General features: G+C 37.8%; 1 protein-coding gene across 3 annotated transcripts in view; it reads right to left on the reverse strand.

Moving 5' to 3' along the window:
• The window catches only part of Mrtfb (myocardin related transcription factor B), a 168,719-nt gene that overhangs the window by 49,207 nt on the left and 96,577 nt on the right, over nt 1–22,935 (reverse strand). The window contains exon 1 of one of the 3 annotated variants that reach the window (XM_010610021.2): nt 10,974–11,364. The exons of the other annotated variants lie outside the window; for them this stretch is intronic. Within the exon in view, the coding sequence (XP_010608323.1) occupies nt 10,974–11,094 (121 nt within the window). The 5' untranslated portion in view covers nt 11,095–11,364. Of the gene's footprint in view, nt 1–10,973; nt 11,365–22,935 lie in introns of those variants that run through there. 3 annotated transcript variants of the gene reach the window in all.

Here is a 22,935-nt window from a genome sequence, read left to right on the forward strand (position 1 = left end):
CAAAAAAAAAAAAAACCCACAAAAAAACAAAAAAAAAAGCAAGTAAGACGGGAAGGGAAAGTTAGTTTTAGTTTTGAGGCCAGTAAAGCAGATGTGAAATACTGAGAGCTGACTAAGAGAAACATTGTAATATATTATGTAAATGATCCAAATGAAAAGGCAACAGCCTGGGGAAGAGACGTCAGTAAGGAACCAGCCAGTCAGTCATTCATTGGCTCATTTTTATCAAAGAAAGAGACCTTGAGATAAAAAATTAGAACATTTAGTAGATCTTTCCAAAGCTCATCATATAAAATTTTAAAGGACAATTATAATCCAGCAAATCCATTCCTAGGAGAAATGCAAAGAACTGAAAACAGGTACTCAAACAAGTACATGTACATACATGTTCAAAGCCAACACATTCCGCAGGGGCCAACTGATAGACACAGCCCAAATGTCTTCCACAGATGAATGGAAAAATTGTGGAGTAGGCACACAACAGAGTATTATTCAGATGTACAAAGGAGTTAGTATTGATACCTACTAAATGGATAAACCTGGAAAACATTGTGCTAAGTAAAAGCCAGACACAAAAGGCCACATATTGTATGATTCCATTTATATGAAATAACAAGAATATGCAAATTGCAATAAGAGTGCAGACTGGTGGCTGCCCTGAACTGGGGGTTAGGGTACATGGGAACAACTGCTTAATGGCTGTGGGGTTTCATTTGGGGTGATAAAATGTTTTGGCACAAGAAGGTTGTTGCTGTACAACACTGTGAATTTACAAAATGCCACTGAATTGGTCACTTTAAAATGGTTAATCTTATGTGAATTTCACCCCAATAAATTGAAGAAAAATAATGGTTAGTGTAACAGACTTTAAGACTAATTTCTCAATAATAAACTTCCAGGGCTGGAGACTTAGCTCAGTGGTTCTGCGGCCTGCCTTGCAAGCGCAAGGACCCAAGTTTGATCCCCGGCACCAAAAATAAATAAATAAATAAAATAATAAACTAACTTTCAATTTTCTACCCACCCATAACTGGCTCTGTCTCATGAACACAATTCTATTAATCATTAATGGTGACTTGATCTTTAATTATTTCATAACTACAGTAACAGCTAGACATTTTCCATCACACTGAATTCTACATGGGTTTTATTTCCCTAGAAATAGATCTCTTCCTTACAAGTCTAGCATCTTTAACAACGTTTACCATATACAGAGATGCTCAAAAACATGCTTTACTTCATTTCACATGGAATAGTTAGAGTATATATGAGTTACAGTCTTCTAAGAAAAAGGAGTATAACACCACATAAAAGAATAAATTACCAAATTGCTGGGTGTGGTAGTATGGCCTCGCCTATAATTCCAGCACTTAGAAAGCTGAGGCAGGAGGATCACTGTGAGTTCAAGGGCAGCCTGGGCTACACAATGAGACACTGTCTCAAAACCAAAACAAACAACAACTACAACAAAGAATAAATTACCAAAATTATTTTCCCTGGGCAAACCAATACTGCTTCACTTCACTGCGTGAATCTGGAGGCTGAGGTTATTTTTGAATTGGTGTTGGTGGTAGGAATAGAAGACAAAATTTAATTATGTTGCTCTGAAGGATAAAAGAAGACTAAATTAGACAGACTATGAGCAAACAAGTAAAGAAGACCATGAAAACAGTAGATTTCATTTTCACTTATGCTTTATGTAAAATCCATGCTGCATTTAAGAGACAAAGTACTTAACTACTCTCACAGACACTAAAAATAGCAATGAAAGATCACAGATTTTTCTTTTGTTATTTTGCAAGGGTCTAATTTTCCCATTATAAAATAAGTTTCTTGATGTAATTAAAAAAAAGGAATGTAAAATAAAATGGTGGTGTGTGAGAGTTGTGCTATCTGCACTGATTAAGCAAACTTCTACTACCATTTCCTGTCTGGAACAAAAGCAGAGTTACACAATGTGCACGTAAATCCAGAGCACAAATAGCATTTGCATCAGGAATTTTTATGACTATTTTCTGATTTAAAAAAGAAGTAACAATATCAAGCTAACTAAAAAAATTGTGCCAACTGCTGTTTGAAAAACGTCCTCAGACTAAGTAGGAAATACGAGCTAGATCATCTACTGTATCCTTATTAAGGCTCAGAGTGGGGACGCTGCAAATCTAAATTGCTGTATTTTGCCTGTAAAGGGGTCTCACATTCCAGAACACATCATTATCCTCCTTTAGAAATTAAAAGAGTAAAACAGAAGTCAAAATTCAAATGCTAACAGAAATATCATTATTGTAAATTACCACACTGCAGGTTTCCTGTATTAATCTGTAGCATGAGGCCAGGAAGACAATGTTTTTAACACTTGGCCTTGGAAATTTACAGGAGGCTTTGTAACTCTGTGGTTGGCTGCTGCTTCGGTTGCCATGGAAACAGACTGCTAAAAATGGGGCATGTTTCTTTAAATTGATCATACCTTCACATAAATTCCCTTTTCCTTTTCAAAGTTGGAATGAATTTAAAGTATCTTCCTTATGGTATGACACTGTGATGTTAAGGCAGAGGCCGGGTATAGAACAGCACAGGAAACATTAGCTTGTGGTACACACACAGAAAGACATTTATGGATTAAAAATACATTGTGGCATCGATGTAAATGCAATAGGATAACAGACACTACAAAAACAAAATTACCCACTTAACTGCCCAGTCACAGCAATCCTTTGAGATTAAAATAAAATTTGACTTCTTTCAAACAATTTATTTTATTTTATTTATTTATTTTTTTGGTACCGGGGATTGAACTCGGGACCATGCGCTTGCAAGGCAAGCAGCAGAACCACTGAGCTAAATCCCTGGCCTTTTTTTTTTTCTTTTTAAAAAATTTTTAAATTTTTTTCAAACAATTTTTTTAACCTGAAGAACCAGGAGGATCTATGTCAAAACTTCTATCTATATGTTTTCCTATCTATATAATTCCAAAAGAAGACAATGTTTATTTTTCTTATTTTGGGGGAAATAAAAACTTTACATTCCACCACTATCTATTACAGTACAGAGCACTAAGGAGAAATGCTCTGAGTTAAAGCTTTGTTTCCTAATTCCTGTGTAATGGCAAAGTGCATATAGTTTGAAAGATTCTGTATTTTCTTAATGTAAATTCTAAAGGTGGGGCTCTCTGAATAAACAATAGAACAAAGGGATATTGTTTACCTCCACCACCACTCCCAAAATAGTAACTATGTGATGTTTTACTGAAGTCATCTGACCCAGGTTCAGTATCCTGGTTTTTCTTTCCACTTTGTGGGTTCAGAAGTGGTGTATATGTATGTATACACACACACACACACACACAAATTTGTGCACCAAAACATAAAGACAACTGAAAACCGTCACAGTTTGTGTTATCCTAGTGTCATAGCAACTATACATGATGATCCAGGTGATGCTGTATCAAGCAGCCATGCACAGCCTGGAGGGTCACCACATTATTCCTTGCCACACACAACAGCTGCTGTCAGGTATTGCAATGGTGTATTTTATAATAGTAATACATGTAGAGAGATTCTGATGCTCAGATGCTGTGAGTGTTGAAACTCTAAGACAATCTATTGGCTTTACTAATTTAATGAAAATAAACAAGAAAAAGTACAATTCTAGCTGATGAACATGCAAGACAGAACTCACAGCTTCTTATCATTTTCTAGATGAGAAGAGAATGCAGTCTTGCTAACAGGCAGAGACTAGACTGTTAAAACCTCTTTAGCAGTGGTCCTCAGTTGGAAAGCTGCTCACCACAATGGTGTCCATCTGCTTCAGCAGCCAAGAAAGTGATCTAACTTTGCCCCCATACTGGAAAGGAGATCAGAGCTGTAAGATTTTGGAGGCCTTATTGTGTGCGTTTCAGGTACCAGCCTGGGAGCTTTACATATTTATCACTGTCTAACCCCACCAGATGGGTACCAATACTTATTTTTAGAGCAAAATTAAGGATTCATCCAACACCACACAATTAGGGAAAAGCACAACCAGAATTAGAAAAATTAAGCAATTTCTATAGGTAATTTTTCTTAAAAATAAAATTTAGTACATAAACAGAAATATTTCTCAATACAATGTTCTATCAGATCTTGCTTGACCATAGCATAAAATAATTTCAGCAATGCTTTTTTATCTCATTGACCCTACAATATAAGAAACCTGTATATTACAATTCCAATAGAAAAATTTATACATGTCAATAAGAATTCACTGGCATTATACATCAAACTGTCCCTCTGAAATTCATGTTAAGACTTAGCTACCAATATGATTGTATTTGGAGATGGGGCCTTTTGGAGATAAAGATGAAGAAGGTCATCTGGGTGGGATCCTCATCCAATAGGATGACTGTTCATAAAAAGACATCAGAAAACTCTCTCTCCCTATTCCCTCCCTCTGTGCACTCAAATAAGAAAATGCCATGTGAGCACACAGCAAAGCTACAAGTCAAGAAGAGCGCCCTTACCAGAAGCAAAACCTCACTGGATTTTCTAGGAATCTCTGTTGTTTTAGCCATGCAGACTGGTATTTTGTTATGGCGGCCAGCTGACTAAGAGAACTGGAGAGATGAAGAAATTCTAGGCTTATCCTCTCTATCATTCATAAGACCGCTTACAAAAGCCCTGATAAAGCTGTCATTAAGAAATAATTGAAAACCCAATGCTCCAAATTTATCTAGGTTTCTCTGAAAGCTTTTAGTGAAAGTAGAATTGTGTCATGATGGTCTAATCACATTATGCAGTGAGATTGATATGAAAATAACAGCAGTCAATGCCTCTCCAATAATGGAGACAAACTTTAACAGGGGTAGGAGGTAATTTCGATGTACTTTTCTTCCTTCAGTGATGGAACCTGGATAATCATGTTCCTGATGGTCCAGCCAGGAGACCATCTTCTTTTCTGAAAAAGAATTTACTGAGGAAAAAGCACAGGCACTGGGCTATTAACCTCCAAACACGGAGACAAAAAGATGCTCAGCCCTTCCCTCAGAAGCCCTGCATTCTGGAGGGGAAATGAATATTTAACAGACTGATCATGATGAATACAAAGAAGGACTAAAAGGATTTAAGTGCATATGTGGGGAAGGTGGTACAGAAAGGCCTCAGAGAGAAGTTGCACCCACAGTGGGATGCAAGGCTGAGCAGCAGCTGCTTGGGAAGGTGAGGAGGGAGGTGGGGTGATGGTGGGATGTTCTGCCAAAGCAGGTCTGGAGGGAGAGAGTAGAGAAGTTCTTTGAGACTAGGGCAGGGCCTCCAACCCACAAGTTTCAGATGTTTCCCAAGGACAGTGGACAAGACCATTTCAAGATGATCACTCTTGGTACCAGTGGAGAGCGATGGAATGGAGGGACTGTGGAAGTAGGAGAAAAATCAGCGCAGCAGCTCGATCTCTGCTGAGCCAAGACTCCCGTGAAGACCCTATTTGAGTAAAGGGGGCCTGGCAGTGCTGTGGCAAGATGTCATATTTCTGAGAGATGAAGTATTCCCTAGCCCACCGCTCTTCACATCTTCAAAGAGAGGTTGGGCCCTTAGTCTGTACTGCTTGTTCATTTGGACCAAAGCATGTATACAGTAGTGCTCTTCTGTTGCTGTGTACATGTGTGTTTGTATTAATTTCCATTTTATCATTAGTCTCTTTCTCATTAGTCTACATGCTTCTTGAGTAGAGTGGTCATGATGTTTACAACATTCAACATGGTCTTATGTGGAAAACACTCAACTTTCTGCAAAATAAAATTATCTCCCAAAGAGGCAAACTACATAACAGAACTTTCATCTCAAGAGTAGCATGTACTCATTTGACAAGTAAAAGTACCAAATCATGGTTTGGGAAGGGGTATATTTTACTTTTTCTTCATACCCATGTGTCATCTGAGTGTAAGGACTATATGTTACATCTTTTTAAATTACTTTTTAGAAACAATAATTTGGTGGTGAATCATTTGTATAATACTTTCAACTAGTAAAATGTTGGCAGAAGACAAAGAAGTAAAAATTCCCAGAGGCGTGAAAACAGACTTTGCAAAATTCATGTGCTTTAGTTATATAGAAGGCATTTTAACACTATCTAAATTGCCAATTTGCCTGGTTGTTTGATTGGTTATTTATTTGTTTGTTTGCAACTGAACCCCAGGGCCTTTGTACTGAGCTGCATCCCCAGTCCTTTTTTGTTTTTTATTTTGAGAGTTTTGCTAAGTTGCTAAATTGCTCAGGTTGGGAATCCCAATATGATTAAGTAAAGTTTGACTGAATCAACAGAAAGCATCAGAATTCCTTCATTGTATTTTGTATATTTACTCTAAAGATGATTAAGAGCAGTGTTTCAGAAAAGGAAAGAGTCTAAAGTGGCAGATGAGAAAAATTAAATACTAAGTAACAATTTCATCTAGTGATCTAGTAAAGCAGTCTTACTCATCTCAGTAGTTAGTGCCTTGTAGGCACCAACCCATGACATTTTTGGGTGATCCAATTCATAATTGAGTTATAAGCTATTTTTGAAACTAACAGTTCAAATTATTACTGTATATTCTAAGAAGGCAGAGGAACTATAATATTCTTCAAATATTTGTTGCATAACAGTAATGTTTCTGTGAGATTTGGAACTTTGGAACTGAGTTATAAAAATTGGCCAAATGACTTAATTTCTAAGAAATTTGGGTTAATAGCAAATTATTTTCATTGTATAAGATCAAATGAGTTTTTTTTTAAGGACACAGGAATAGGTTTTACGAGGCTTCGAGGATGCAAATTTAAACAGCCACATGTGGCCCATGAACAGCACAAATGGAGTTATATATATGAGTTTGTTTCCATCATTTAAAAGTTGTTCATTTAAAAGTTTTGGCAAAGTTACTTATTTAATCTAATGTTCCCAGGTTGGATTACTCAAAATATCTCAGACATATGTTCACTTTATTCTTAATTAAATCTATAGTTATATTACTTTATTCCCCCAATTCCTAGGCCATCTAACACGAATTTTCACATACTTCATTTTCAGCTATTCTTAACCAGTGTGAAAGAACTGAGAATGTGGTCCCCAAATCTGTACTCCTCACCCCCCAATACCATACTTGAGCCACACAATGCAAGGAGCTGAGATCTGAGACATTTCTTAGAGGACAGCAGCCCAAGACACTAACCCAATGTAGACTAAGTGTTCTGAACAAGACATGCACTTGCAATGGTTAAAATGCTGCATGTAGTGGTTGTTTATTAGAGCATTTTTAAGCCAAATTAATTAATACACAGCCCAGTTTTATTTCTGGAGTACTTTGTTATCAGTATTAGGGAGATTTTTATATTGAACATCAATTTATTTGCTAAACTTATTTGCTTTTTCCTAAAAATTCATAATTATCAATTCTTCCATTGTCAAGTCATAGAGGTTTGCAATATCGTTCTCGGTTGTAGATCTAGAAATTAAATTTAGATCTCATGCAACTTGAGCATAATTAGAAAATGTTTGAAGCCTTTTGTAGGTAAGTTAAAGATAACATACTCTATTCCTTCTCCTACAGAAGAAATTAGTCTAAGGAGCACTCTTATTTGAATTTGTTCAGGGGAGTTTATGACATTACTATTCTTACCTAAACCAGAAAGAAGCTAAATTTCCCAACTACACACACTGGCTGGGATTTATCAAAAAGTTTATATAAGCATTAACAAAACTGCTATGTGATTTTGCAAACAACTGCCTGGTACATGATGCCACCTATTCATAGGTGGTCAGCACTCAAAATTTTTCCCTTGGGTTGGGGATATGGCTTTATGGAAGGGTAGAGTCCTCGCATGAGGCTCTGAGTTCTGTCTCCAGCACTACAAACCAACCAACCCACAATATTTTTCTCTTTGAAAAATTTGAAACATATTGCTAAATTTTCTTATAAGATATTACATAAATGATTATTTAACTACAAAGTCTGCTCCCCACCCCTGGACACATAATAATTTCAGTCAACTACTGCTGCTAACAATTACAGCAATCAAAAAAAAAATCTCAATATAAGTAAGCAAGAGAGCAAACAGAACAGGTGTTCAATCCCTTATAAAAGATAAAAATCAGCACCGGAGACACCAACCTGGTGCTTAAGTGATTAGAATTAAGTGAACCAAAATGTATTCTTCTTTTATTACACAGAAACATATTATTTGTACATTAAAAAAATTTGAGTTTGCTTCTTAAACAAAATAAAACCTTGCCAAAAATGAGTAGAAAATCAGACTATCAGTGTGAAATATAATATTTTAAACATGCATCCTGTAAGATATGAGGCACAAACTACTGGACATTATTAATAGTCATTCATACATTTGCCTCTTGACAAAATAGCACAGGATTTAATGAGACTCCAGGGCATTTCTGAGACATAAGCCAATCAAAGGCATGGAACAGTTGCTGTGTATCACACAGTTTTCATGGATTACTACAACTGATGTATGACCCAATACCTAAGAGCAGGTGAAAGCCCCCAGAGTCTTGTCCTGATGTTATAGTCTGCCAACCTGCCAAGCAGGCCATTGCTGTGCACCCACAGCAAGAACTGTGACACACTGAGTTTTAGGAGTTTAATTTTTCATAGCGAACCAAGATACTGACATATGACTGTAAAAGAAAAGTAGTTTTCTACAAAATTTCTCTCATTTTTCTATTCTAATTAAATCCAGATCTCAGGCAGCAAGTCACTGTTGTTATATACCTGCGTTACTTTGCCTTTGATTCTATCCATGCACAAAAAGACTAGAAATAATCTATTAAGACATAAATTAGGTTGGAGTTCAGTGCAACTATGGCAAGACACGTACATATCACCATTCAATCATTTCCATGGAGTGGTCTGAAATATTGAAAGTCCCTCCCCTACCTCTTTATACCTATTCATTTACATGACAGTAATGTAGACTATTTCTCTACATTGTAATTATATATCAGATTTTGAATTTTAATAGAAGGAAAAAATAATGAAGGCTTTAAAACAGAAATAATAATGTTGAAAAACTGGCATTACACCAAACATCTGAAAGGAAGTACTGTTTATTCCCTTTGTACAAATAAGAAAATTAAGGGTCACAGTAGTAAACCTGAACAGGGCCGCAATACTAGTAAATGGATGTAAACCTCAAGTGATTTTACTCCACAGTCTATACTCTTTTTTGCTCTTTGGACATTTTTTGCTCTTTGGACTACATCTGCATAAGTCTCAGAATTGTGAGGGAGAGAATCTAACATTATGTAACCATCTCAACTCTACTTTGCTGTCGATTATTCTATCGTGTCTGCATGCACTTGCGTGCCTATGAATGTATGTATGTACATACGTATAGTGCTGGAGATCAAACCCAGGGCCTCACACATGCTAGATACATGCTGTATGACTGAGCTATATCCCTATGCCTGTCTTTACATTTTTAATTCTTGCTCTCTATGCTCCTTAGTCACACTGGGCTATAGTGGCATCTTTTTATTTCTCCTATTCAGTCTTCTGCTTTCCTGTTTTTTCAAGCAGCACAAGAACGGTTTTAAATTTATGGTATTTATATTAATAGGTGCTTAATGTTTAAATTCTACATAATTTTTAAACTTTAAAAAAATTATTGAAACCAATTCAAACTTCCTTCAGTGAGTTTCCTAAAAACTCAACTGGCACAGATTTTTATAAGAATCTGTAGCTTGTATACCTAAAAGGTACTAAATTCATGAGGAAAAAAAAAAAAGAATCTGTAGTTTTCATAAGAGTCTGCTGTACACAAGCAAAAATCCATTTTTCAGTTCTCAGTAACGGCTGTTTGTACTTCACTGTGTGTCATCTGTTTCATCAGAGGTGTTTTTTCTATCCATATCCAAAAGTATTGCAACTTTTGCAAATCCAAATATTATTTCTTCTTATCTTTTAAATCTGTAACAATCTATCATCACACTCTCATTCTAAATGTCTGAGAGAAAAATACAAGGCATATCCTTTCAGAAGAAGCTCAAAGTGATACTGACACTGAAAAACTAGCAAGAGGTGGAGGGGAGCTGAGGGGGTGGCTGACAGAGCCGAAAGCAGGGAAAAGGAAAAAGGGTTATTGTAAGGGCCCATGTCTCCACAACAGGATTAGGAAACCAATTTTCAAATTAAACAGACATTAGGAGGGGTGGCCCTCACGTCTCAAATTTATGAAAATCTCATTCTCTTCAGACTCTGAATTTCTTAAGCCATGGCTGCTACAATAAAGCATGCTGTGCACTGGGCTTGCCACACTTCAGATGCCAGGACAGGGGACACCAATGTCAAAAACCTTTGGCCATTTTATTAAATCAGTCAGTGAGGTACCGTACAGTGGTCACTACAGTAATAACTAACGATATTTACAAGCTTATTTGCTAGCTTTGTTACAAAAACAAACCGCCACCCAACCCCCAAAACAAACAAAAACCCACCAAAACAAGCCCCAAAAACTATGCAATGTGCTTTTTAAAAACAAAAACTACGCAATTCATCTAACAGCCAACTAACCCATCATTTTAGTATTATGGAAGAGCTCTCTTCCTGGCTTTCAACAATAAAAATCATTAACATGTTAATCAGGAAAAATTAATCTTCCCAGAATTATGTTTATAAACCTAAAAGCAGCAGTATTTTACTATAGAAAAAGAAACAGCCTCCCCCAAAAAGCCATGGGGAGGCTGTGAAAAGTGGAGAAAATGAGGAAATGCAAAAAATGAATCTGGAAAAATTTCACTGAAATTAGGAGTGGTCTCCTAAGTGCCCTTACAGTATCAATTGCAAAATCAGCTGATGAGTCTTTAATAACAGCATTAAGCTTCCATTGCACAGAACTTGGGAACGTGTAAGGGCTATGGGCGAACAGAGAGCAGACACAGGGGAGTAAGCAGACAGACACACTCATCGGGAATAGGAAGTTGGCTGTCCTGCCCCTGTCCACAAACAAACTGACCTTCCTTGAGACTTTTCTGGTTGCTCCCTTCAAGGCATTCCTTTTCTTTAAAAGGTTCAAAATCCCCAGTAGTTAAAATCTCTGGGAAGCCCTGTTGCTGCTTCTTAGAGCTATCGATCATGGTGAGAGGCTTCTGGAGACAGGCAGCAGCCAGCAGGAGAAAGGCTCGGTTTGCAGGACCAGGACGGCGGAGAGTGGTGCTCTTAATAATCTCTTCCCAGCTTCCCGGTCGCTCCTCATAAGATCCCAAGCGCCAGGCATCTATGTCTTTAAGTAGCTGAAGGCAGCCATTAGCCTTTAGTACCCTGCTTAACCCGCAAGCAAGCACATTCGTACTGCTGAAGCCCTTAACGCCTACATCGGGAGGCAGAGTCTGGGAGGCACGATTCTAAAGTCCCACCCCTTTTCCCAGCCAGCCCCCTTCCCCTTGCCATTCTAGCTTCCCCCACGCTGGGTGCTTCAATCTGCAGTTTGATGGTCGGAATCATCTGACAAACACTGAGTCAAACAGTTAAAAATAAATTATCTAGTTGTTAAAAGACACTGCTGATACCTAAGACGACAAACTGCTGCCCGTGGTCTTTCCCGAACACTCCATAAACAGCCGCAGGCGGCGGAAATACTTATATTGGCCAGACCAGCACATTCATTGCTCATTAAATTCTCCAGCTAAACAAACGGCAGGCAGGGGCATCTGAAGGAAGCGGTCTTATCTTAGCAAGGGCACCATACTGAATAAACGTGACACCTGCATAACTGGGAGAAGAGAGTCATTTCACTACCAAAGTTCCTTCTGGAGCACAGTGTGCTGCATACAGTGCTCTCTGGGCAAAGCCAATGCTTTCTATAACAGGGAAATGTACTCTTAACTGCAGTTTTCTCCCTTCGGTGATTCAGACCCAAGCAGCAGTTTTTCTTTACACCACTAGTTGGCTGGGAGAGTTAACGTCGCCATGATTTTCTTTTTTTTTTAAAGGAAAAAAAAAATCTTTTCCTGTGTATTAAAAGTAATGACATAGAGATGTATTTCAACAACTGACCAGACCAAGTTTCATTCCACAGGAGGAGCTATCAATGACAGGCACCCCTTCTGCACGTCACTGGCTTCTGTTCACTGCAGATGAGAAGGGTTGCTTTAAGAAAAATCTCGGTATGGAAATTTCAGGGAAACAGGCAGACAAGTTTGTTTTTATATACATGAAATATATATCTAAAGTCAAAGTAATCTGTTGTTTTAAATGGTTCAAGGTATGCTCATTTACAGATCTCCCATAAAGCCCATCAGAAATTCTAAGAATAGCAGATCATAAATCCTATAGGATGCCAGGTCTGTTCTGCTCACATTTTAAACAACATTCAGCACAGCATGAGGATTTTCAATGTATGGCATAACCAACTGAATGAATTAAAGCAGAAGAAAGTACTAGGAAAATGGTTGATCATGCACAGAATTTTAAAGACATTTTAGATCAATGACCAAGTGCCACTAATCAGGGATGAAAACCAAATGTTCTCTAAAAGAAGTACGTTTTCTCTTTAAAAGAAAATTAACAAATACACTTTAATTAGGTACCTGATATGACTCTCCTGTGCATTAAAGAAAGGCCCAGCATCTTTACAGCCTTGCAAGAATGCCAGTGTGTTTTTCACTGCTCACACACAGGGGCAAGTGGACAAAGCATTCTGTCCTTTATTCCTGGCTCCCAGGCTTGTGTGCACTAAACCCACACTACTGGAGAAAGATTGCTGTCTTCTGTGCCTCTTAAGAATGGCATTACACAACACATGACATGCTTCTTGTCAAATTCCTTCTGAAGCTCATCCGTGGTAACCTAAAACCTCTGCGTGAGCAATGGGAAGGTTGTCACACTCCTCAAACATGCCCACGAGCAATCCACTACCATCTGATCCGAAAATGTATTCTCCTAAATAAACTACTCATGCACTTTGAAGGAGTAATAAAAAACCCATCATTTTTTAGGACAATCTTTTTATTAGTCATTTAATAAGATGATCTGCAAATATTATCTCACTTAATTCTCAACAGTCTTCATGACCTCTATGATTATTTATACATTATAGTCATTTTATAGACCAAGACCAATGTCACAAAACTTTTAAATGGCAGGCTTACAATTCAAATCTTAGTTCTCCAAATCTCAAGTCTTTCTACTGCACTGTAGGGCACTGCCTGCCGTCTCTCAGAATGTGCCCCACTTCCAAGTTTTAACTTGATCTTTGGACAGATTTAAGAGCAGAAGCCATAACTTTTATGGCCGTCTAGAAGTTCTTCTGGTGAGAGCAAAGAAGGCCAACACAAAAGAATGATGTTACAAAAATTATTTTAACTTCATGAAATAATGACAGCAGCCAACTTTATTTAATGCTTGCTACGTGCCATGGTCTAAGTGTTTTTAATATATTATTTCATTTATTCTGTTGACAGACATGTGAGGTCAATATTACTATCCCAACTTACAGATGGAAAAACTGAGGCCTAGGAAAATCAAATACTTTGTAAGAGGCAGCATATTTTATAAGAGATGCCCAGGATTCCAAAGCAGACAGATTTGCTTCACAGCCCACATTCTTAATTACTGTGCAAAAATAACAGACAAAACTACAGACTCTCAACATCCTCTTTTCAGGATGTTTTAAAATCCTGAAAAATATTCAGAAATTTTAGGCTACAAGTGTAAAGACCTAAATAATTCACAACTACATTAGCCACTTTAAAATTCTTTATCCTCTCTGTGTCTACATTTAGTAAGTGTACATTATGTGTGTTTTTAAAAATGTTGCCCTTTAAGGATTCACTGAAGCTTATTGATTTCACATCTGTAATTTTTTAGCTGTAAAGTAGGTAAAGCCCAATAAGGAAATACACTGTTCTGCTATAGGTTTATATCAAAAGTTCTGAAAGGAAATAATCTGTCTAGTGGTGAATGTGCCTAAAAGAACATTTATTTACTATTTCTCAAAAAATTTGGAATAGCTTCAAATTCAGTGTTTTTACACTGAACCTTCTGTGAGGAGATTCTGACATGATCTTCTTTAGGGACTCTGGTGTGTGAGTCCTACTAATAAGCATATTCTCCTATGGAACCACAGTATCAGTATCAAGAAATTAACAATAATGCGTCACTGCCATCTGACCCACAAACTGTTAGTTCCACCTACTATCACTGTCACCCAAACACACTTTATAGCAAAAAGATCCAAGCCAGAATCACAATACTCTTCAGGTTTTGTCCATGTGGAATGGTTCTTTAGTTTTTTGAAGATTACAGGCCAGTAATTTTATAGAATTCTTCTCAATTTGGGTTTGTCTAATGTGTCTTCACGAGTATATTTAGAAGATGCATTTTGGCATCTATATTAATTGCACATGCAACTGTCAGAAAAAAATACGCTTATTTTATGTTACCTAATTACATCAGCATGTACTCGTGGTTTCCTGTTTTATTCAGTGGGTTATACATGTTGCTATCATTATTTATTTTAATGCTCAAATTATCCCAGATTTGGCTAGTGGGGACTGCCAGTTTCTAGCTATCATGACCTTATCATTCTAGAGTAGTTTCTTACTTTCTGGCACAAGATGTTTCAGGCTCAGCTTGTACTTCTCTCCTGCACCATTCAGAAGCCTAGGTTTGAAGCTAGGTGTGGACCGGGGATGTAGCTCAGTATTGCTGTGCCTGCCTGGCAAGCACAAGGTCCTGAGTTCCATCCCAGTAACAGAAAAAGAAAAAGAAAACAAATGAATGCTAGGTGTGCTCACTGATATTAGGCAGTCACTACTCCTAGGCTTCTCTGTAGAAATAGTTGGTAGATACATCTGTGAATTTAGTTTCTACATTAAGTACGTAAAATACATCTATATGTATTACATATCTGTATTTATTTTTATACATTGAAAACCACACCTTACCAATGCTTCCATTTCTAACATAATGCCTCATTCTTATTTTCTCTTTTCTTTATTTATAGCACTGTTTTCTCGTAGGGAGCAACTTCCCTTCCATATCTCTGCCCTGTGAGCCTATCACCACCTCTGCAACTCTTTATACTCCTTGCCCTGTCTGCTTTTTGCTGGCACTTCCCTGTAACGTTTTCCCTTGCTCAGCTCCATACAATATTCTCTGGACTGAACTAGGGAGGGGGAAGGAGACTTGCATTACCTCTCACCTGTCACATAAATTGATTTCCAGTATTTTGCCCTGGCTCCTTTCTACATGTGCTGCATTATCTTCATTGTCATTTGGCTCCATTGTCATGAGTGACATTTACCTTGGAATGGTATGTGAGCAAAGTCACTTTTGATATGAAAATTTGCTTCCTCAGTATGTGTGTGTATACACATGCAAAAGAACTCTGACTCTGAAAGAGACTACCGAAAGTCAAGTCAAGTTTCCCACCACTCCAAGCACAGATATTTAATAAGCGTGAGAAAAACTAGCTTAGAGTAGGAACAATCCGAGAAACGCTTCAGGGAATTAAAACACAAACAAGCAAGGCTCAGGGGACGTGCACAAAAACTTGGCGGAGCCACTGTATGCTCACCAACCTACGATAAAAAGATTCTCCCTGTGATGATGCTGTACTTCCATATGATAGAACCTGGGAATGCGAAACATTCAAAAGTAGCAAATGTAAAGAGGCTGTGAAGCACTGAAGGATGCTTCTCCCATAGCATTCTGACAGAGAAGCTCAGAGAGGACTTTCCTTTTCTCTTTCTACATTGCTCACTGTCACAAGTCCTCAGTAGCTACTTGCTGTAGGAATGAAATACTCAAAATCTACACGAGCTAAATGCACAAAAGGAGAAAATTTCAGTGGAAAGTAAACCTAAAGTTTGTTTTTAAGGGTATCATATTTTTAGGAGAAAAAAAAATATATATATTTTTTGGTACCGGGGATTGAACACGGGTCTTTGCACTTGTAAGGCAGGCCACCAAACCACTGAACTAAATCCCCAGCCCAAAAATATATTTTTTGATCCTTATTTTTCTTTTTAATTTTATAAACACAGCTGTGAAATATTATACCTTCAGATCATTATGACACGGGTATGGTAAATCTCAATAGTTAATTAAATGCCTCAAACTCCAAAAGTGCTGTAATTACAGGTGTGAGCCACCACACCCAGCTAAAGACCTTCATTTTTATTACTTAAAAAAAAAAAAATACTGGGACTGGTGGCACATAACCATAATCCCAGATACCTGGGAAACTAAGGCAAGATGATTGTGAGTTTGAGATCAGTTAGGCAACGTAGGGAGAACATGTCTCACACAAACATATGTGTGCGTGTGTATGTGATATATATCACACAACACACACATATAATGTCCTTTACCATTTAAAAATATGAACTGAGTACATGTAGTGCATCTGATGTAAACAGATTAACAAACTAGCCCCAATGAAAACACCATTTCTAGAGGAGGAATAATATTTCTGATATTTCTAAGATAATGTGGTTTTGAAGGAAATCATCAGTGGTTTCAATATTACAGCATATTCTCCAGGACAAACCAGCCTGAGGATCTGCTCTGTGTTTGTACTGATGATATCTCCCCCCTGGGAACCCAGATGCAGCAGGCATAAGCAGCTCCACTTCTTATGCCTTCTCTGTCCTCTCAAGATGTGAACTGCAGCTAAGGTGGGGCTTCTGGGGGGGGGGCTGGAATTTTACCATTAATAGTTTTCTGATTAAGCACTGCTCAGAGGGAGAGGACAGGAAGTCACAAGGGATGGGGATAGGGGTTGAGGAATATAGTTTGCAGTCTATCCTTAGTTGGGTCTTCACATTCCAGTGGTATCACTAGGTGGAAGTATCTGACTCACATGACTGAAGGGTGCCATGTCCCTGCTCAGACTCTTACTATGAGATGATACAGTGCATGTTACCAGCTTCTAAAAAGTCCTACCACCCCCACTGTCTTTTTGGTGGTACTAGGGATTGAACACAGGGCCTCACGCACAGGCTATTGCTTTCCCACTAAGCTCTATCTTCAGCAATTTTTTTTTTTTTGTACTGGGGATTGAACTCGAGTCTCTGGGCTTGCAAGGCAGGCAGTAGAACCACACTGAGCTAAATCCCCAGCTCTCTTCAGCACTTTTTAATTTATTCAGAGACAGGCTCTTACCAAGCTGCCCAGCATGTGCTTAAACTTGGGATCCTCCTGCCTTAGTTTCCTAAATAGCTGGGATTACCAGTGTGCAGCACTCTGCCTGGCTCTTTTTTCTTTATAGACAACTGGCTGGGAGATTTACAACAAAGAACTTTCCTTATATTGTATATTATATCTCCAGGTCTCAATTCTGCAATAAGACACAGAATATAAGAATGAAATGACTACAGCTTTCAAGATTTGGCAAAGACACAATAGATGAGCAAAAAGTTTTGTTTTGTTTTGTTTTTTGGTTTTGGGGTCTGAACTCAGGACCTTGCATTTGCTAGGCAAGGGTGGCACCACTGAGCTAAATCCCTGGCCCAGATGAGCGAAAGCTAAGAGGACCAAATCTCAGTAGATTGGATGGTATATCATTGTTATAGTCAGTGAGATGTTAAGGTTAGTAGTTGTAAAACAAGAAAACCACCTAAAATAGTACTTTTCAACCTTTTATGTTATTATGATTTGACTGTTTCTGTAATTTCTTTCCTAAATCACTTTTTATAAATTTTAATACTGCACATTTATGGTATGTATATCTGTCTCTTATACACGGATAAAAAAAGATTCTTTCACTCATCCCCCAAGAACTAATTTCTACTCCCATTGAGGTTTACTCTACAAGAGCAAAAGCAATACTTTTTATTTTGAGATAAAAATAGCAAGATAATAAGTAACTTGAATGTAGGAAACCTACGAGAAAAAAATAACAAGGTTCACCATCTATAATGATTTTATAGATCACTAGTAAATTTAGCATACTTTTGAGAATCCTGAGCATCTTTTTGTTTTCAGTAGCTGAGGCATGGGTGACACACACTGCTATTTATGTTCCATGTTTTTTAAATGTTCAAATACGAATGGATACATTTTCAAGTTGTTTCTGCTGGTAATCACAAATCTTTAATCCTATCTTCTAACTCCAACACTCTTCACTAAGAGCAAATGTGATTTCCATATTGTTTTTCAGTTTGACTAATCTACATGTGATTTTCAAAGGCATTTATTAAAAAAAACTGGTTATTGGGCTGGGGCTTTGGCTCAGTGGTTCGGCTGCCTCCCCTACAAGCTCAAGGGCCCGAGTTTGATCCCTGGTATCAAAAACCAAACCAAACCCGGTTATTTAATTTTAGTGAGAAGATAACATTACAGAGAGCCTGATGAAGTTTAGAGGCAGGATGGTTTTGTAGAAGGCACATGACTTTAGAGACAAATATGTTTTTGTTGTGGGATCTTGGAAAAGTAAGGTTTTTGTGCCTTGGGTGCTTTATCTATGGAAATGCAATTAACAACAACAGCTATCTTTTATGATTATAAAAATTAGGAAAAAACCACATAAAACACTCATCACAGACATAATGGGCTGTTTCCATATGGTGTGAAGATTCATTTCTAGAAGATTTGTCTTGTACGTATTCTTTCATAGCTATTTTTCTAGGTTTGATGTTTCTCTGGCAACACCATGTACATAACCGTCAGATGACGTAACACCATACACTTTGTGCATTTTCCAGCCACACTCCCTAAGGCTGCATGCACATAGCCAGATGCAGATAATCTTTTTTGTTTTTTGTTTTGATACTTAATGCCATCTGGCATCTTCCTACTACAGTACTTCTGATCTCATTTATTAGATAACATTTGAATTTGTTACACCTGGAGAAAGCCCTAATATACTTTCTGACTGAATTGAAATAGTGAAATGGAAAAACTGGTTTAAGAAGTATGACAGTCAGGTGTGATGGTACATTCCTGTAATACCAGCTACTTGGCAGGCCGGGACAGAAAGAGCTTAAATTCAATCCCAGCCTAGGTAATCTAGCAAGACCCTGTTTAAACAGAAGAAAAATTTGTGGATGTTCCTCACTGGATGAACCCTTGCCTAACATACATGAGGCTCTGGGTTCGATCCTTAGTACTGGGAAAAGAAGGAGGAAAAGTGAGAATTATTAAGACTAAGAAATCCAAATTTGAAAGACTTAATTTTAATGCTATTTTGTCACCTTTACTGATGCAAATACCATCTACGACCTCATTATTGTTCAAAACAACTCAGTAAAGGTCAATGTAAACTCACTAGAAGTGTTCTGTGTACTGGGGATCATGTAAGGGTAAGAGACAAAGTCTTTCTTCGCCAAGGAATATGGTCTAAAGCTTCTAAAATTTCTCTTACCGTTCTCTTTTCCATTTTTTCATTCTTATTAGAATGTTCATTATATTAGTGCTTCTGTAACTGGTTAAGAGAAATATTTTTAAACTCACAGTCTGCTGTGGACCAATATATGGTCCTATTGCACAGGACTAGCAGGGCAAATCAATTTGACAATATCCAGACTGATCTACACTCAGTTCAAGAAGGAGACTACACATCATGCATTTGAGTGTCTTATCAGTGTCACACTGCCACAGATGCCTCTAAACACTCAATTTCTCAATTTACCTGACAGTAGACTATTTACAGAAGACTTGCATTGGTATCAGTGTGGGGGCTACTATTTGAATAGTACTACTTTCTATTCACCTTCAGTTTAATCCAGTGCTCTGACATCTACCCGAAGTACTAGATCACACACTAGTTGCACCCTCTTCTTTGGCTTTCTGTAAGCTTAGAATAAAATATTTCTATCATCCTAAAATCTTTATTGTCTTATACGTCTTTATATGTTGCCACAGTGCCTTGTCTGTCCTCCACGACTACTCATGGCCAAATTGTCAACTGTAAGGGTTTGAGAAATGGGCAGAACTCTAGAACATAGATCTCAAGATGACAAAGACATACTCTAGAGTATTCATGAATTCTTTATGAAAAATTTAACTACAACTGCCATATTTTCATTTTGTCAACCTAGAAAAAAACACAGGTAACTCCTCAATCATATGGAAAGCTACTTAATAGTCAAGTGCAGCCACAGAATAAGGAAAACAAAGATAGCTGGACATTACCATGATGACACAGTTAAGCCTACAGAAGACCAACTGGTGCAGAGTCCAGAATCATCTACATGAGAAAAGGCAGGGGAGAAATGTGTATTATACCACTTGGCCACACAGTCTTCTGAGCCTATGATGGAGAACGAAGCACCACTAACAGGCATCAAGCAGCAATCATATTTACGCAAAAATGCATCATGTCACAGTAAGTTAATATTGATCATGTTTCACAATCTCAGCAATTAACAGGCGAAGAATTTCTGCTTAGTAGTTGTGTTAAAGTGCTCCTGAAATAGGCACATTGCTTAAATTGGGAAAATACTACCTCACTGTGTAACTCAGTTGGAGAGAGGGGATCCATTTAATCTTAGGCTTGGCTTCCACAATGTTATCTTGAGGTGGAAATTAAACATTTGCCTTTCTAACCTAATCTGACTGCCTGTTCTATTTTAACCTCTTGGGTGTCATAAGAAAGGTGCAGGTTTAAAAAAAGAATTGAGAAATTAAGGAGCCAAGATGACTATCCAACTGAAATACAAAGTCACACTATGCCTCCATATAGGCACCAAAATATATCCTTTAACTTTTACAAGTTTACTTTAAATTAAATTAGCATCACCACCATTCGAAAGCATTTTCATTATTCTCAAGACCACAATATACTGCCCCTCTCATACCTTCCTCAGTAAATAACTGGGGACCCTAGATTTATTTACTAACAATGTTGTCATCCTCAGATATAAACTCTACTCCTCCTTCCTACTCCCAAACACTAACCCTATCTTTAAGGAAGAAGAAATCAATTTTCTTGCCAGGGGAATTTAGATCTTTTGTTTAGGATTATAGGCCCTCTTACCTACTTACGAAAAGTGTTATCAGTAAGTTATACCTTTTCAATGGGATCTTTTGTTTCCCCAACCTCTTTTTAATAGTTTAAGATTTTGACTCCTTCTTTCTGTACTTTCTCCTCTAATGTTATCCCCCACCCCCTGCCCCAGTAGCAGGGGTTGAACTCAGGACCTTGCACTTGCCAGGCAGGCACAGTGCCACTGAGCTAAATCCCTGGCTCTTCCTGTAATCTCATCTTACGCCTGGGCTCAAGTATCAATTCTAAATACCCACAAAGGCACACTTGCCCCCCATCCACTCTGGGTCATGCTCATTATACTCTCTAAGCAGTAGTTTCCAAATGAGTTTTCTGGAATCTAGCTTTCATTTATAGGTTATACATACTATGTTATGCCTTGTGTCTAGATGTCCGTCAAAACCTGATGTGCTCACAGATGGGGCTTTTTGGAAGGTTGGATCTACAGTGTGTGATGTTGGGATTAAGGGTGTGTGATACTAAATTAGCCTACTGATTAGAATTAGCACAGTTCTGGATGGCTGAATGGATTTACTGAAAATAGAAGGCTCACCCTAGGTGTGGGTGGCAATACACAAAAGTCTGGTAGCCTGAACAGGATAAAAGGGAAAGGCAGGCTTGATGCTTTGCTGCCTTTTGCCTGCCATGCCATGAACTGTTTTTCCTCTGTGCTGCCCCTCTGCCATGATGCAATACTTTGGAGCCAGAGGACTATGAACTGAAACCTGTACAAACTGTGAGCTAAAATAAACCTTTCCTCCTTTAACTTGTGACTATTGGGTATTGTGTCTCAGTAATGAGGAAAGAAAATGAAGACACGCTATTTTTAGGACTGAATCAGCAATCTTGTAAGATAGGTTTTTTTTTTTTTTTAACTTCATAGGAAATACAAAGTAAAACAAACAAAACAAAAAACCCAAAAGAAACCGAATAATGGGCTATTCTAGACGTCAAGCTGGTCCAGTTCCAATCAATGAAAGCACTTAAAAACCACTGCATGCTGTCTTATTCATCCTTTAGTCCCAATGCCTAGGACACTATCACTATTCAACTACAGCCCACTCGATGAATAAACAAATGTCATTCAACTGACCCAAACTTCTCTGTCCCTCCCCTATCCACTAAATTCTGCCCACATTTCTTGCTTAGCATTCAAAATCCTCAGTGCTTTATCTTCTACCTTCTTAAGTAGCAGCATGTTCCTCAAATTTCAGCTATACCAAATTGTTTAGTATTCCCATATACACTGAGTTGTCTTTGTTTTTGCTTAAGCATTTTTTTTCCTGTCTAGAATTCCCTATTTCTGATTTCTGCACATAGTTAACTGTACTCAACGATCTTTAAGAACTAGTGCAAGTATCTATTTCAGAGGCTTTCTAGGATGCCTCACTTTGCCCCAAAAGGACAGGTCTTTTCCCCCTACAACCTTTATAATACCTGTGCACAGTCTGTGAACGAGGACGATGAAGATGACAATGTTAGTTGTCAAAGTTTCCATGGTACTATTTACTACGACACCTCATTTATGCATGGTGTTAAGTATTTCACTCATATGAACACAGTTTATTCCACTCAATACATAACTGCATCTGCTACTATGTCAGCATTATAGTGAGGTACCAAGAAGTTGCAAAACTTGTCCAAGTTATACAGTTTTTAAGAAATAGAACAAAGATTTAATCTAGGGAGTATGGCTTCAATCTACTAGCTTTTCTCCATGGGTTCTAGTGAGAGAATTACGCTCTAATGCCCAAACACACCTGCAATACATAATAAATTAACTTATCTCGTAAGTATTTAAAATGGTATGTGCTACGTCATCCTTGGGAGAACTGAAAACCAGTCACTCACAACATATTTGTAGAGTTTAATTCTCTCTAAAAGCCAGGGATGAGAAGGGTCTGATGCTTTTCATTATTCCTATAAGCCTTCTCTCAACACTTACCTGTATGGTTTGCATATTACTGACAGTCTTTTCTCCATCTTG

The sequence above is a fragment of the Fukomys damarensis genome, unplaced genomic scaffold (genome assembly GCF_012274545.1).
Source record: "Fukomys damarensis isolate Sample0158 unplaced genomic scaffold, DMR_v1.0_HiC HiC_scaffold_34, whole genome shotgun sequence".
NCBI lineage: Eukaryota > Metazoa > Chordata > Mammalia > Rodentia > Bathyergidae > Fukomys > Fukomys damarensis.